Genomic DNA, 15,755 nt, shown 5'->3' on the forward strand with positions numbered 1-15,755 from the left:
CAGTTCTGTAAGGAGGAATGGGCCAAAATTCCTCAAAACCAACGTGAGACACTGACCAACAGTTACAGAAAACGCTTGGTTGAAGTCATTGCTGCTCAAGGGGGTGCCACCAGTTACTGAATCTAAAGGTTCACATACTTTTCCACACATGGATATTGAATGTTGAATAATTTGTAGATAAATAAATCTTGAAGAAGTATCTTGTTTTTGTGTCATTTGTTTAATCAGGTTATCTTTATCTATTATTAGGACTTGTGAAATATGTGAAAATCCTAAGGGGTGAGCAAGAACTGAGCAATTGAAAAATGTGCAAAAGAAAAAAGAAACAAAACAAAAAGATAATACAAAGAGTGAGAAGATGGCTATTTAAATAACCATCAATTATTTAACAATGTGTCCCGGTTTTGAACTTTGAAAATCTAGTCACCCAAATTCATGTACACTGCAGCTCCTTCAGAAGTTGTCCAAAGTGCCACATATATGCAATCAATTGCCCCAACACTAATGGAAATCCACGTATGTTATAAAACGTATCTTTCTTTTGACGCTGCTGTTGCTGGTCAGTGGGAAAATGTATATAATTGCCTGCCTTACGAACTAAAGCATTTGGCCACGGGACATGGCTGGCTGGGAATCCCCAAATCTGTCTCCTTCGGCACGTTGAAAAGATCCTGTTGCATAAAATCCCAATGCCATTAATATTTTCATAGGCACAGCAATGCGTGTCTAATCTAATATTGAAGCCCGATCCAATCTGAATCGTTGCATGATGTCCTTGTCAGGCAGGTTGAATAAATGTATGCATAGCCTATACATTCTAGCTCGCAAATGTTTGACATTTCGTTGTTGTTCACAGTGCAGTGCTGCAAGCTCCTGGTGCAATAGTGACAACGCCAGCAACAGCAGCAGCACTATCCATACAAGCTACAACACCAGCGCACAAATCGATGTTTACAATGACAATATGCCAGTTCCTATGGTGATTACTAGGCTAATATGCCTAAACTTTGACGGAGAAAAGTTTAAACATTATTTAACCTTTTGTGTATCACTCTGAACTCCTAAATGAGCAGTTAATGAGGAGATAACAAGCCACACAGTTGGAATTTAGTCAAACATCAGGGTTGTGAATACCTGCGATGTTTCATACTAAACAGTTTCATTAAATAGTTGGAGTGTGGGAAGAAGTGTTTTGTGTATCGCAAACATTCGTTAAATGTGCCTTGAACTTCCCTTATTAAGATGTTTTACACTGACAGTTTTGAGTATAGAGCCCATCATAACCAGTGTGTAGTTCAGATGATTGCAGCTGACCAGTCGATCTGATAGACAGTTTGGCTATTCTGACATCTACTCATGAATATGCATTTGACTTCTATTAATGAAATTGGCCGGTTGTGAGGCTCCTTGCAAACCACAGCCCAGTGAACTCGACACAACCCTCAACTCAACTACCAGTGTCAATCACGCACTGTCTGAAATAAACCTTGAAGTATCCCACTTACTTCAAATGCAGAAGTCAAACGCTTCTAAATACATCAGAATATCAGATATATAGGGTTTCAGGTTTTCAGGTTTTATTTCTGAGCACTGTATGCACACAATGAGGGATGAAATGTGTTTTGCAGCAAAGCAACGTGTAAGAGGGTCTAAATAAATAATGAAATGGAACGAAACAATGATGCACGCTCATATCGCAAAGTAGTGCAAAATTCAGCAAGGGGCAGAATTCGGCACTACAGCGGTGCGAAAAGCGGTCTGAGGCTGATAACTGCGCAGACATGAAAGATTATAGTCATGTGCTGTGCGCACTGAGGCCGGGAACCTAACGTCTTTATGCATGCATTGTTCACAAATATTTGTTATGTTTTTTTTTTACTTTTGACAAAAGCGACCAGCGACAGTACTTTAAAGCTGTGGGAGCAGCACAATTGTAAACAGTCTACCAGAAATGGCAAAAGATCTAGCAGCATGCAAAAGAGGCATGCTAGTTAAGCAGATGCCACAGTAGCAAGGACAGTTCCGTTAGTTAGGCTGCTCCACAAGCACGAATGAATGACTGCCCTGCACATCCACATGGAAGCACTCTGTCAGGAGTGTACAAGTAATGGTAAAAGGACAGAGATGGTTAGAGGGGTTTGGAAAGTATGACAAATGAATGAATGGACTCCCCCCTTAGTGATCAGGTACAGATCATAATAAAGTGATCAGACAGGATATATTTCTCTTTAATAATCTCATTATGAAGACAGTTTATTGTTGAATATTGCAACATGCAATATGTTCTCCTTCATGTGGGGTGACTGATAATCATAAAGTGAGAGCCGCAAATATGAAACACTGCAAATATGAAATAGATTTATTTTAAATAGATACTTCTGAGAAACCACACGTTCATATTTTGTTTTCAGTAAACCACATTAAAATCAGTGTAGGCCAAAACTAATTTTGGTCGGCGTGCCTTGACAACTTATTACAAACCCCATAAACAGTGAGCGTCTCTGTCTCTTTAAACAAGCCATGCTGCCTGCTGTCAAGCCTCATCATTGCCCCACAGCCCTCCTACACAAACAGCTCCAGTTTAAAATAACATTCCTGAGTGTTGTAATTATTTGAAAGCAAAGAAGGGTGTTATTTTTTGCTCGAAATGTCACAGTTTAAGTAATTGAAGCGTCAAGCTTAGATGTGCCCCTAGGCTGTGCTGGTTTTGAGTTGAGAAGAAAGAAAATACATTTGAAAAACCTGCCTTCTGCAGCACATACTTTGGCATAAATTTGGCAATCGAAAATGGTTAGAAAAAGGCTGATTACACCATCATAATATGTGTCTTTACTTACAATATATATATATAAGAAACAGCTTAATTCCATGTGGATCATTCGAGGGTCCTGGCTGCTTTCCTATTAAAGAGGGCCCGGCCAGTATAACGAGCTCTGCGTGGCTCTGCTGGGCTGGACTGAGGCAGCCCTGTCTGGACGGGTTTAATGAGCTCTGCATGGCACTGCTGGGCAGGGTTGAGGCAGCCTTGTCTGGACGGGTTTAATGAACTCTGCATGGCTCTGCTGGGCTGGGCTGAGGCAGCCTTGTCTGGACGGGTTTAATGAGCTCTGCGTGGCTCTGCTGGGCTGGGTTGTGGCAGTCCTGTTTCGACGGGTTTAATGAGCTCTGCTGGGCTGACTGGGCTAAGGCAGCCCTGTCTCGACGGGTTTAAAGAGCTCTGGGTGGCTCTTCTGGGCTGGGCTGAGGAAGTCTTGTCTGGACTGGTATAATGAGCTCTGCGTGGCTCTGCTTGGCTGGGTTGAGGCAGCCCTGTCTGGACTGGTTTAATGAGCTATGCTGGGCTGGGCTGGTCTGAGGCAGCCTTGTCTGGATGGGTTTAATGAGCTCTGCTAGGCTGAGGCAGCCCTGTCTGGACCGGTATAATGAGCTCTACTTGTCTGGACTGGTATAATGAGCTCTGCATGGCTCTGCTTGGCTGGGTGGAGGCAGCCTTGTCTGGATGGGTTTAATGAGCTCTGCTAGGCTGAGCTGGTCTGAGGCAGCCCTGTCTGGACTGGTATAATGAGCTCTGCTGGGCTGGGCTGGTCTGAGGCAGCCCTGTCTGGAGGGTTTAATGAGCTCTGCTGGGCTGGGCTGGTCTGAGGCAGCCCTGTCTGGACTAGTTTAATGAGTTCTACTGGGCTGGGCTGGTCTGAGGCAGCCCTGTCTGGAGCCCCCAAGCTCCCAGGCAGCCCATCTGTCATCTCACTCTTAATTCCTGCTAATTGTTTCCACACCAGACCCAGACCCTCCACTTCAACCCCTACACAGATGGAGAGGGGGCCTGGCTTCACTGATGCTCAGCAGGATGCTCACAGGAATGGCTTCCCAGTCTTTTCTATATCCACACTGAGCACTCCTGTTTAACCCTGTGCTGTCAAATGGTGCTTTCAGACTTCCGTGTATAATTTGGCCTTTGCAACTGTTTGGGACTGTTTTTTTTTTGTTTGTTTTTTTTCACTTAATAGTTTTCTCCTGCTAATTTAGCAGAGGAAAATACCTATTTATATAAAAACATCAATTTTGAAAATGTAGTTATTCTGGAATGTAACCTTTGACTCATTATCCTTGGCTATCATATCATTCAGGTTTTTTGGGACTTCTATGTTTTAGCCATTTTTATAGCTGTATTTTATTAAATCCTGTTTAAAGTTTTATTGGTTTGTTATTATATCTATTATTTTCGCATTTTGCCAATATTATGTTAGTTATTCTTTTTGCATTTAAACTGATATTATTTAAAGCTGAATATTAGTAACTATTATAATATCAAAAAAAAACAAAAAAAAAAAAAATTAAATAAAAAAAAAAAAAAAAAAAATTAAATAAATACTATATGAATCCTGCTAATTTAGCAGAGGAAAATACCTATTTATATAAAAACATCAATTTTGAAAATGTAATTTAACTGGTCACAATTTAGATGTATGCCTACAATTGGATAATAGTTAGTATAGTAATAGATAGTATAGTAGTCCAAAAATATGAAGTGCTGCATGGTCTTTTACAGAACAATATAATTAATGCTATTTTCTATAGACATTACAATAAGAATATCACGTTTTAATAAGGGCAAACACTGTTTTTTTTTATACATAACCTAAGAATTGATGTAACAATCCACCTCAGCGGTCCAATTCGTTGTAGCAAAAGACGCAAAAAGTTGGACACTGGTCTGCTTTACCAACATGGTTTGCCAACAATAATCTTGTGCCCAACAAATCCACACACTGTGATCTTGTTGGTCGGTTTGGTTGCTCTACAGTGTGGGCCTGGCTTTAAACTTGTGTTTCAATCCAGGACCATCAGAAACTACAGTGTGTGAGTCAGTATGTGAAGTGAATAGAGATTCAAACCATCCCTGTATTATCCATTAAAGGAGAATTCTTTTTGAGAACTATTTATCTAACCTGAATTCTGTTCCACTGGTTCACTACAAGTGTACTTCCTTTTCTATCTTGGTATACCCCCCCCCCCCCCCCCCGCCCCGTGTTTTAAGCTTGCATTGGGTTAACCTTTAAAATACTTTTTTTTTTTATTTGTCGGGTACCCTTCTGCTGAGAAAAGTTATAGGAAAATAGTCCTGAAAATGTTATAAAGGATCACATACATAATAAGAGAAAAAAGCAACTTTATTAAAGAAAAATGTTTTACTTGTCAGAGCTGCTTCTAGTTTATCTGAACAGTGCCAGATATTTTAATGGATCAATATTACTGAGCTGTCTGTGTCGGGTTTGTTGTTGTTAAAAGATGCTGTGCACCAGTCGAGCTGACAGGTGATTGGCTGATTCGGCCGTTGTGGGTAGAGGACTGGTTGCTTTCATCGATGCAAAGTTTTGATTGGCTGGTTTTGGTGGATAATAACAGTTATTTGGACCAATTGTCTTTGTTTAGTATTTGCTGTCCAATAGATGTGAACTGGGCTTCATTATGGCAAATCAAAATGAAAAATCTGGTACTTCCACAGATTGATTTTAAATTTGATTCTGTGCAGGCATCTACCATCTTATAGAAGCACACTAGAGCTGGAAGTTGATTGTCTGATGGTACTGAATAATTTTCTAATTACTGTTACAAACAGATATGTTGTACAGTTATAATTAATCTTAAACATCACCACTGACTTTGAAGTTTCCAGTGTTCTGGCAAAGTCAATAGAGTTAAAGCACTGAAAATATAGTTATATACTGATGTGAGATAAGAAACAGTAAACAAGCTGATTTCTGCTAGTTTAGATGAGGAAGACCTGCCATGCTGATACAGTTTCTTAAAGACTGGCTAGTGTTCACCACTTTTAAGCCTGTCAGATTTCAATCTACAAAAATAAATAGACATGTATCCCTTTCACACAGACAAGTTATGACACCCCATAACCAGCACTGATGTGGCATTTTGCTCTATATAAGTTTCCTATACCATCATAGAGCCGTCATATAGTTTATGCCGTCTCTGAACCACCTTGTGAATTGCCTATACCGTCACTGAAGCATCTTAACTCCGGTGTGAAAAGCTATGCCGGCACTGAAGCGCTATTGTGGGCATGGATTGAAAGTCAACATCCTACGTGACTGTATACCACACGCTTTCATTTCTTTCAAATACAATAGTTGATCAAGACCGCAGTAGTAATTGGAGTCAGTAATAAGTTCAGGAATTGTTAACTTTATGGGCTGACAAGAAGGTGAATTCACTAATAGAAGGGATGATGCGTGATGCTGTAATTTATGGGTGAATTGTCATTGCCATGAAAATGATCTGTTGACTCACAGGTTTGAAAGTTTTACTCACATGATCCCTTTCGATGTGTGAAAGGGTTATAACAGCAGACTGCGCAATTTCTTGCTGTGTGAATGGGTATTTTAAAGAAATTTTGAAATGTCTCTGAGATGGCTCAGTAGCGGCATTTGTGTGTGAAAGTGGCTTAGGTCAGCCAGCTCCACGTTTGAATCAAATGAGCCCATTTCCTACCACTTGGAACAGCCTAGTGTACAGCTATGGCCAAAAGCTTTGCATCACCCTATAGAATTAACTAATTTTGCGTCATAAAGTTAAATGAAACCTGCTGAATAAGGTTATGTTAACATATTAAATTACATACTGCTTTGTAGTTTTCCATATACTTGATGAAAAACTGACAAAAATATTGTACTGCTATTTATGGATATTCTGCAATATAATTTTTTAGTTTCTTTGATTACATGATGTTAAATAAAATATAGAAAATGTTTGTATAGGTTTTTTTGGGGGCTTTTTTATATGTTGCAATCCTAAAATTCTAAGTGATGCAAAACTTTTGGCCATAGCTGTCCACTGAAAACAAGCCATCAATGCAAGAAGAAAAACTGACATCTTCAAGTGCAGTCTGACAGAGTATCCAAACCATTCTGGAGTCACGGGCAATGATAGCAAGGTGTGGAAAACATGGAGTTTTGTTGTAATCATAGCTGTCAGTTCATCACAGTTAATGTTTTACAGTGTGTCTATTTGGACCTTCTTAGAATATAAGCACTTAGATCTTCTTACTTCTTTACATACCAAACACATATAAATGAAGATCAAAACAAATTAAATAAAACATGGAGAAAAATACTAATACAAGGTTCCAAAGTTTATTTTTAAGCCTTGGTTATCACCCCTTCAACACTGGTAGTGCTGATAGGAGTTAAGAAAACGGCAAGGGTGATATTGTTGCTAGAATAAATCAGAGATGAGAAAATGGAATTGAAAGCCTTTATTAGCATTAAGATGAAAAATGGGGGCTGCAATAACCCTGCTTGTGCTAGAATGAAATTGAAACCCTTGCAGTGATACACTCTAAAAGTACTCCATATTCAAAGCTACTCTGTCCATCTGGAGCTGTAACAGAAACTAACAAAGAAATCTCCTGACCTGGGAACAAGCATCTTGCTGTTGACCCGGTAGGTTTGAGACCACCTGTCTGTGACTCCCCCTGTTCACCCAGGCCTCTCTATGTCAGCTAGGCCTGTCATCACTCGCCAAAGGTCACCAGCCCCACAAATCAATCCTCCTGGTGCCAAGGGGCCTTCCAGAATAATATTGTGATTTCGGTCACTGCTGTCTCAATGCCCAGCGCATATGGCTCTATAACAGAGTGGAGACAGGCTGCTAAGCAATTATAAGAGTTTCTCTTTCTCCACCAGAACAGAACCGAGCAGAGGGAGGCTGTGAGGAGAATATAAAGAGCCTCCCTTTTTTATTTCTCTGATCCACTGGCACACAGCAGAGGGAGGTTGTTAAGAGAGTATAAAAGCGCCTTTCTGTTTTTCTTAATGATCTAACACAAGAGGTAATTCCACTTACTGTAATTGTATTATCCTTTACCATGATACTAAAACCCCATGTGCTTACACAATCTAAGTCTTAAACACATCATGTTTTCATTAAACTGTTTCTTATACACTGTGGTTATATCATTGTGTTGTATAATTATTAATTTAGAGCCATAGTGGAGGATGGCTGTAACTGACACACTTGTTCTATAAACTTTAATAAAGTGGAACTTCTCAGCTTATCACACTAATCACTCAAATTCAGGTCATCTTGTAATTGAGGTCAGCCCAGTGTTTTTAACGTTTTCTATGATGTCAGAGTGGGTTAATGGTTGTTATAAATCCCAGATTGGCTAGCTTTCTCCTTCCCTTCAGAAATCTGGCACTTTCTGAATTATGACTTTCTAACAGAGGAATGCCAATAATGAATACAAGACAAACATACACCATTTAAAAGGTAGGAACTGCTCATAATCCGCTTCCTTTCCCTAACCACTGCCCAGAAAAGGAAAAACGGTTAAAATAAATAAATAAATAAATAACCTGCGCTTGATATATAAGAAAAACAGAAATGTAATTTCTTCATCAACAAAATTAGATTTTGTAGCCACACTTCTCCCAAAGAACTAAATAATAAAATAAATCCATAAAAAAAAAGTGTGAGACTATTATTTGTTTTAAAACAGTCACCAGTTAAAATAGCCATGTATCTGATAAACGGAAGCAGTTGTACGTCAGTATTTCCACATGTCAAACTTTACATCTCCCCATATGTCTGGAAAACCGCATATTCACTAGTGATGGAAACTGGGGTTAAATTTTTAGCATAAGGTATTGAAAGGTATTATCAGACTGTGGCTATAGGGGGTGTCTTTGTCGGTGCATCCATCCATCAGTATGTTATGCTACATTTTTACATGTATCTCCAGAACACAAAGTAGTTATCCCACATACTATAAATCCGTCACCATGACAGTTATACCTCAGCTGCTCACCTAATGACATACCTCTTATTCAATGTATTTATTTCTTAATAAATAATTATTTCTTATTCAACATACTGATGATATACTTCATGGTCATAAATTTGTTTTTTGTCATACTGATAGCTCAGATTGTAAGCTGTCATTTTTGAAGTCTGTTTGGTGGGAATGTAGTAATCCTGGCCCTTTGTCTTCAGACAAGCCCATATCGTTTCCCAGGGTCAATCAGACTGTCAGCGGTGCATGAAGTGTTAACAAGGACTTGAGCCCAAGCCGAAACAGTTGCTTGGTAACCCCCTCCTTAATTTTTTATTCATTTACAAAAAGATCCGTTTTCTTTCTTTTTTTAAAGGCCTTCTTTTCAACACAGCCAGTCAAGATCCAATTTAAATAAATATTCAAGTCTCTCCCCAGCCCCCTCCCTGACCTTTCCACCTCCTAATCCCTCTTGGTAACTGACTTGGCATTGCTCACTTGAAAAAGCAGCTCCCCCATTCCTGGCACCTGATAGGGGACAAGCTTGAGCACAGAAACAATGTCAAACGGAAAGCTTAGCAGCCTTTAAAAATGTAAAGGAATTTCGCGATTCTAATATCGTTAGATTTATGGTCGTTTTTTTTTATTCCCACAAAATTTCCATTGTTGCTTCATGTGAGTGAAAAAAATCGCTCTTAACAGAAAGAAATTGTAGCATGATTATGATTATTTTCAGTTTTTAAGTGTTGCACCCGATTTACAAGCAATGCATTTTTTTTTTTTTTTTGCTGTTGACTGTATCACAGTGATATATTTTTAAACATAATTGTTTTGATGTGTTTTTAGTCACACATTAAGAGTCATAAACAGCTGGAAATACATCTTGAGATTGTTTGCCGTGAAGAACAAAATTGTTCATATGTACTGTATCCAGATCATGCTTCCTCCTGCAACAATGCTGGGTCTCTGATTGAAATGAATTGCATAGTGCAGGAACAGAAATTAACAGTGTTGCCAAAAATCCTAATTCCGCTTTTAAACTGTTTCCCACACAATTTTGATGTTCACCTTAACCATTAATAATTATAGTGATCTGAAAAGTGAACATCTTATTGTTATTAAAACTTATTTTTTGGTATACATTTAATGAATACTAAATTCTGAAAAAACTATGAGATTAGATTTCCACAGGTGGCTAGATTTCAGAAATACCTGCCACAACACTGTCAGTGAGGTACAGTAGAGCCTCCGTGGCTAGTTTTGCTACTGGTCTCAGGTTACAGTGCTTGTGGTCGTTTAAAAATCTCAAATGCAAGAGGTATGTCAAGTAAGGTGTCATCACAGGACGCAAGTATTAAGAAATAGTAAAACTTTATAACTAAGTAGACAAATGATACGGCTGTGAAACCTGAGGAGGGGGGAGGGTGAAAGGTTTTCTAAACAAAAGGTAACTAAGAAAAGTTACAAGAAGTAGAAATGACAGCAGAAGAAAATGTCATTTGGTAGGTTTTTGACAAACGTGTCAACAATCAATGTCTTCGTGTAGCGTGTCTATATTAATGTCGTCATGTCAGTGTGCATCTTACTGCTGTGTGTGACATAGGACATACATGTCCATTTAAAAAAGCCAGACAGGTACCTCCATACTGTATATCCCCAGAGGCTCTCAATAACTAATGGTAAAGAATGTTGTTCTATCACAATAGGATAAATGGTTCAATTGATGGATGTTAAAATGCAACAGTGACTTATGAATACACTCTACATATGGACATCTCCACTCTATTTAATATGGGTTTGAAGGTGTCCCAGGAGTTCAATATGCCTTTTAAAGCCACAAACTATTCCTGGATTTGAATCTTCTGCAAATTGCTCCATCTGGAATGGCAGTGCTCTCTGACCTCTGGCATAGGTCACAAGCGAAATTAATTCAGTGGTTTCCTCTTCGACCTCACTGGAAATCAGCACACTTCACAAAATCACACCTGATAGGTTTCTTTCTATCATCAATGGCACACTTGTAATTTTGGCTAAAATGAGTTACCAAATGATATATATTGAGAGCCAGGACTTAATCCAAGCATAAACTTCCATTCATCAAGACCCTCTTAAGCCTTGGTGATCGCCCAGTGAAGAGGAGCTTTATGTGCTTCATTATTGTATCTGACATTCATTCAAGTAGGGAATAAGCTACACAAAATAAAGGGGAGGTGCACTGAACTAAAGACACTTTTTAGGGGATTCAATCAAGAACAAATCTAGAATTCCGTAAGATAAATTACGAACAAGAGGAAGCCATTTGGCCCATCAATGCTCATCCGGCTCCTAGTAGCTGACTGATCTGTAAACTTTGTCATGTTGTGTCTTAAAGGATCCCAATGATTCAGCATCAATAACATGGCTAAGTATCCCATTCCATCCCCTCATCCATCTCTGTAGAGTCTCTACCTCTCTAAGTAACCCATTCCAACCCCTCACCCATCTCTATAGTGTCTTTACCTCTCTTCTAAGGTTATTGCCACTTCATTTCCAACTACGTCCCCTGGTCCTGATTTCTGTGCAGCAATTGCTCAGGGTTAAACTCAGCCAAGTTCCCCTAATTATTTTTATTCTAAATAAATGCAGTTCCTTCAGCCTATCTTTAGAATTTAATTGTTTTATAACCTGGGATTAGTCTGGTTGTTCTTTGTTGGACTCTCTCCAAGGCTGCAATGTCCCTTTGGTAATGTGGTGACCAGAACTGAACACAGTATTTCAAGTGTATTCCAAATTCCACAGTACTCACCAGTGTATTGTATAACTTCATAACCTCCTTTGATTACTTTGGACTATATACCCAAACATTCTGTTTGCCTTTTAAATTGCTTCCCCATAGTGTCTGGCTGCTGTCAGTGATGAATCTATTACAAGGTCTTTCCCTTGTTGGGCCTGTTCTGACATCCAGTGGGGGCAGAGTGTTGCAAAGGGCAGGTTAATGGTTACCAGCTGTACTTCGAAAAGGCATGTTTGAGGGCTCTATTGAGGTCACAGGGGTGCTTTTAACATTTTTTAAAAGTCACCAGGATGTTATAATTGAAACAGAAAATGAAACACGTAGTGAAACAAGAAGAATACATTAGTTAGCTGACCCGTAACTACCCTTGTATTTGTTTGTTTTAAAAAGAAGAACAGACTCACCCAGACACTCATTGCTCTCGTGATTGCTGGCTCTCTGCCAGGGCCGGTCATAGTGGAATGGTTTGCAGCGATCGCATTCGGGTCCCTCTGTGTTGTGCTTGCAGTTGCACACCAGTTTCCCCTCCTTCTCTTTCAAACAGCGGGCAGCGTGTCCATTGCACCTGCAGCGGCCGCCCACCTGGAATTCCCCAACCGCATAAAAATAGGATCCGGCTGCTGGGTGCTCGTCCTTCCTTCCCCCTCCCCCTCCCCCTCCTCCTCCGAGCTCCCGAGGGAAGTGCGGCCGGCTAAAAACCACTCGGATGTCCGTCACTGTCACCCAGTCTTGCAGCACAGGGCTGTTGTCAAAATCTTTACCAGATGGGCGACCATCGAGGGTGCTAAATGCAATCAGCCCGCCGGAAAGTGGGTAGAGATCAGTGTGCCCATCTGTACAGAGTGCCTCCTGCTCATTCTGTTTGGTAATCACTGCCTTGTTAGGACGGTTATACATTTTCCGGCACTGAGAAGAGTAGAATTGGTACGGAGTCCAGGTTCGGCCATAATCCATGCTTTTGTAGATGGCTAAGGATTCAGGACGAGGGGAACAGAATTGGAGGCTAACGTAAGTGATCTCAAATTTCTTTCCCAAAGACAGGGTCAAGGTGACATTGTGTGGGGAGTGGTGGAAGTTTTCAGATTGCCAGCAGGTTAAGTTGTGGGCAGAGTTGAGATCTGTGAGGTAGGAGGCAGGGTGGGCTCTTCTGGGCTCCGAGGCATCGCATACCTGGCAAGACCGGACCGTCGGGCGCTCTTCTCGCTCCATGATGCTGCAGGAGCGGGAAGCCGGGCGGCCACAGGTACTGGATACCTGGACTTCCTTCCCGAAAGCAGCGTTGATGAATTCTGGGATGCATCGCCGGGCAGCTCCGTTCTCCTCGTAGCAGGGGTCTGGCTGGCTCTGCTGCACCACAAAGGGGTTGAGGGTTTGGGCCACTGTGGCCAGCAGGCACACACTCAGGGGCAACCTCCAGGCTCGGCTCATCCCGGGGGAGTTTTGGTGTTCCTCAAACCCCAAAATCACAAGACCACAGCTCCACCAGAAGGAGGAAACGAAAGGAACAAAGAGAAAAAGAACAGAGAAAGAAATGCCTGCAAGAAAGACAGAGGAGATTATTATGACAGCTATAGATATAGAAATGTCAGTGTGACATACTGTATATATGACCAGTCTGCAATTTTGAGTGGAGTCACCATTAACACCGCATTGCAATACTGTATCCAGTGCAGAATCCTAACAAGTGCTGGCCAAGCCAAATCCAGCTTAGCTTCAGAGTTCACAATCCAAGGTGGCATGGTAGCTTCAGGCTACTGGCGTCTCAAACATAATTCTCTCTCTTACCCTTAATCTGGTGCTTCCTTCACTTACAGGGAGCAATTTAAAAGGAAGAAATATGTTGTTTAAAAAAATTAGTACTCTTAAAAATGTGTTTTTAATTTAAAGTAATTTCATTCCTCTTCTGCTGGTCTCAGATTTTGAATACGCATTGAGAAGATTATTATTTTTGTGATAACCGTTGATTTATGAAAAATAACAAGTAATTTGCAGATTATTAAATGCAGAAGGAGTGGAGGTGTCAGCTGTCGGTTTTACCTTACTTAGGCTCCTTGCTTACAGGGCTTGACTGACCATGATCCCAAGTTGTGCTCCCCACACACTGCTAAAAACACATTGAGTTTTAAGGCTCAGACCTGTGCATGAATACATATACACAATACATAAAAGGTAAAACATATTTGCATAAATTTGAGATTTTATCGGATCCTAGCCAAATGCAACCCGAACTGTCTGCAGGAGTCTACGAGAGTACGATAAACGTTTGGTTAAAAATCAATGCCATCGTGTTGAGCATGCAACGTGTTACTGGCAGATGGACGGACACACGCAAAAAAAGGCTGCACATTTTTTTGTTTTATTGATCTGGGAAAGTACACTGATAACTTACTGGGATTTTCAAAACAGTTAAAAGTTGCCAGAACTCATTTCTCTTACACTTCCTCATTCAAGTGTTATATTGCCATGGTTACGTTTAGTGGCCCCCTCGGTGACATTTCTCTAAAAATCTACAACAATCAGATGTTGTCAGTTACTGTCCTATCTGAGTACAGTGCAGACTGGCCAGTAGTACATTACATTGTATAAACATAGTGCTATGAGAATATTTCTTCAATAAAGGGCTAAACACACTACAGTGTTTATTCGCTGCGTTTTTTACGGCAGCCGATTCGCAGCGATTTGTGTATTCAAATGAGAGTTTTTCTCTTCAAATGTCCATTGGAACGTCTGGTTGTTCTTTCTAAGCAGCACAATACATGTCTCAACATGCAAAAAATAAGGGAAAATATGGGAGAACATGTGATGAAATCAATAGTTAACACTTTAATTTTTTTAAATAAATAAATTGCTTTACCCGTGAAAATGCGTTGTATTATTAAATCTTTAACATTGGTTAAAGAGGGACAGTTTGCGTAGCGGTAAAAACAAATAGCAGGTTTACATTTGATCAATAAAAAAATAAAAAAATACGTCTAGGCTATATAAAATTTTACTGTTGAAGCAAATCACCTACTCGTATGTCAATCAATGGATGGCTAAACGAAAAATAATACAAGTAGCCTACATTACATCCTCGGTCTCGGCGACGTAGAGACTTTAAAAACAATGTTGTCTGTAGAGACGAATTGAGGATTATGGGCCCTATTCATTATTGCATTTTCACAGATAACGCTAGCGTCACAATACGCATTTGAAAAAATAACGACCGAAAACGATTCATTGTTTGCTAATTTTGAACCTGTTGGTGTGCCAACGTGGATCCTTAATTAACGTAACGTGTACCTATTAAACACTATTGACACCCCCCACAGTTGCTGAGCGATTAATTAATTAAAATTGCGCTAATTAACTATTATTATATGACCGATAAATAACCTGTATGAAATCCACCACATATTTGTCGCTACGCGTCTTTTTCGAGCATCAGTTTGTTTCATAGGGACAGTACATCGCCGCTATTATGGTCACGGCCAGCGAAGAAAACCACACATCCGAGACAAATTGTATTATATGACACTTACAGATGAAGAAATAAAAAAGAGGTTCCGCCTGAGCCAAGGCAAAATATTGGAATTGTACAGGGATCTTGAGACAGATATTCACTGTAAAACAAGAAGGAGCCAGTCCATTGCTGCGATTAATGATATATTGCTAGCTGCATTGCTGTTTTACAGTTCAGGATCATTCAAAAGAAAGAACAGTGATGCATTTGGATTCAGTCAGTCCACAATGAGTAGGATTGTAGAACAAGTTACCAATGTATTGCTATCTAGAATATCTACTTATATCTCCTTCCCGCTTAATGCAAGGGAACACAATTCTATAAAGCAGTGATTCTACGATATTGCAGGCATGCCTAATGTTTTAAGGGCAATCGATTGCTCGCATATACCAATAAGGGCACCATCTAATAATGGTAACGTGTTCATTAATAGAAAGGAAGATGCTTTTTTAATTGCACAGCTTTTTTTAAATGGTACCTGTCAAGTCTTGCCAGCGCTTTGTACATCGGCGGCACTGCGATGGTACACACTAAGGGCGCATATTTTATTTATTTGTTTTTCTTCCTACAGGTGATAAGTGATTTTGGTCCAAATAAAATGGAACGGTGTTTTACTACCTCCAAATGTCGTTTTCACTTGACCTGAATTTTGGTTTTCTAGATATAGTTTTAGTTGTCACTGTCAGACTTGT

At 39.9% G+C, this 15,755-nt stretch overlaps 1 protein-coding gene across 1 annotated transcript in view; it reads right to left on the reverse strand.

The window, feature by feature from the left end:
- LOC121294164 (netrin-3-like) overlaps positions 1 to 13,091 on the reverse strand; it is an 80,894-nt gene extending 67,803 nt beyond the window's left edge. The window contains exon 1 of the mRNA XM_041217767.1: positions 11,966 to 13,091. Coding sequence (XP_041073701.1) covers positions 11,966 to 12,989 — 1,024 coding nt within the window. The 5' untranslated portion in view covers positions 12,990 to 13,091. The remainder of the gene's footprint in view (positions 1 to 11,965) is intronic.
- Between the last annotated feature and the right edge of the window lie 2,664 nt (positions 13,092 to 15,755).

This window comes from Polyodon spathula, chromosome 18 (assembly GCF_017654505.1).
Source record: "Polyodon spathula isolate WHYD16114869_AA chromosome 18, ASM1765450v1, whole genome shotgun sequence".
Taxonomy (NCBI): Eukaryota; Metazoa; Chordata; class Actinopteri; order Acipenseriformes; family Polyodontidae; genus Polyodon; species Polyodon spathula.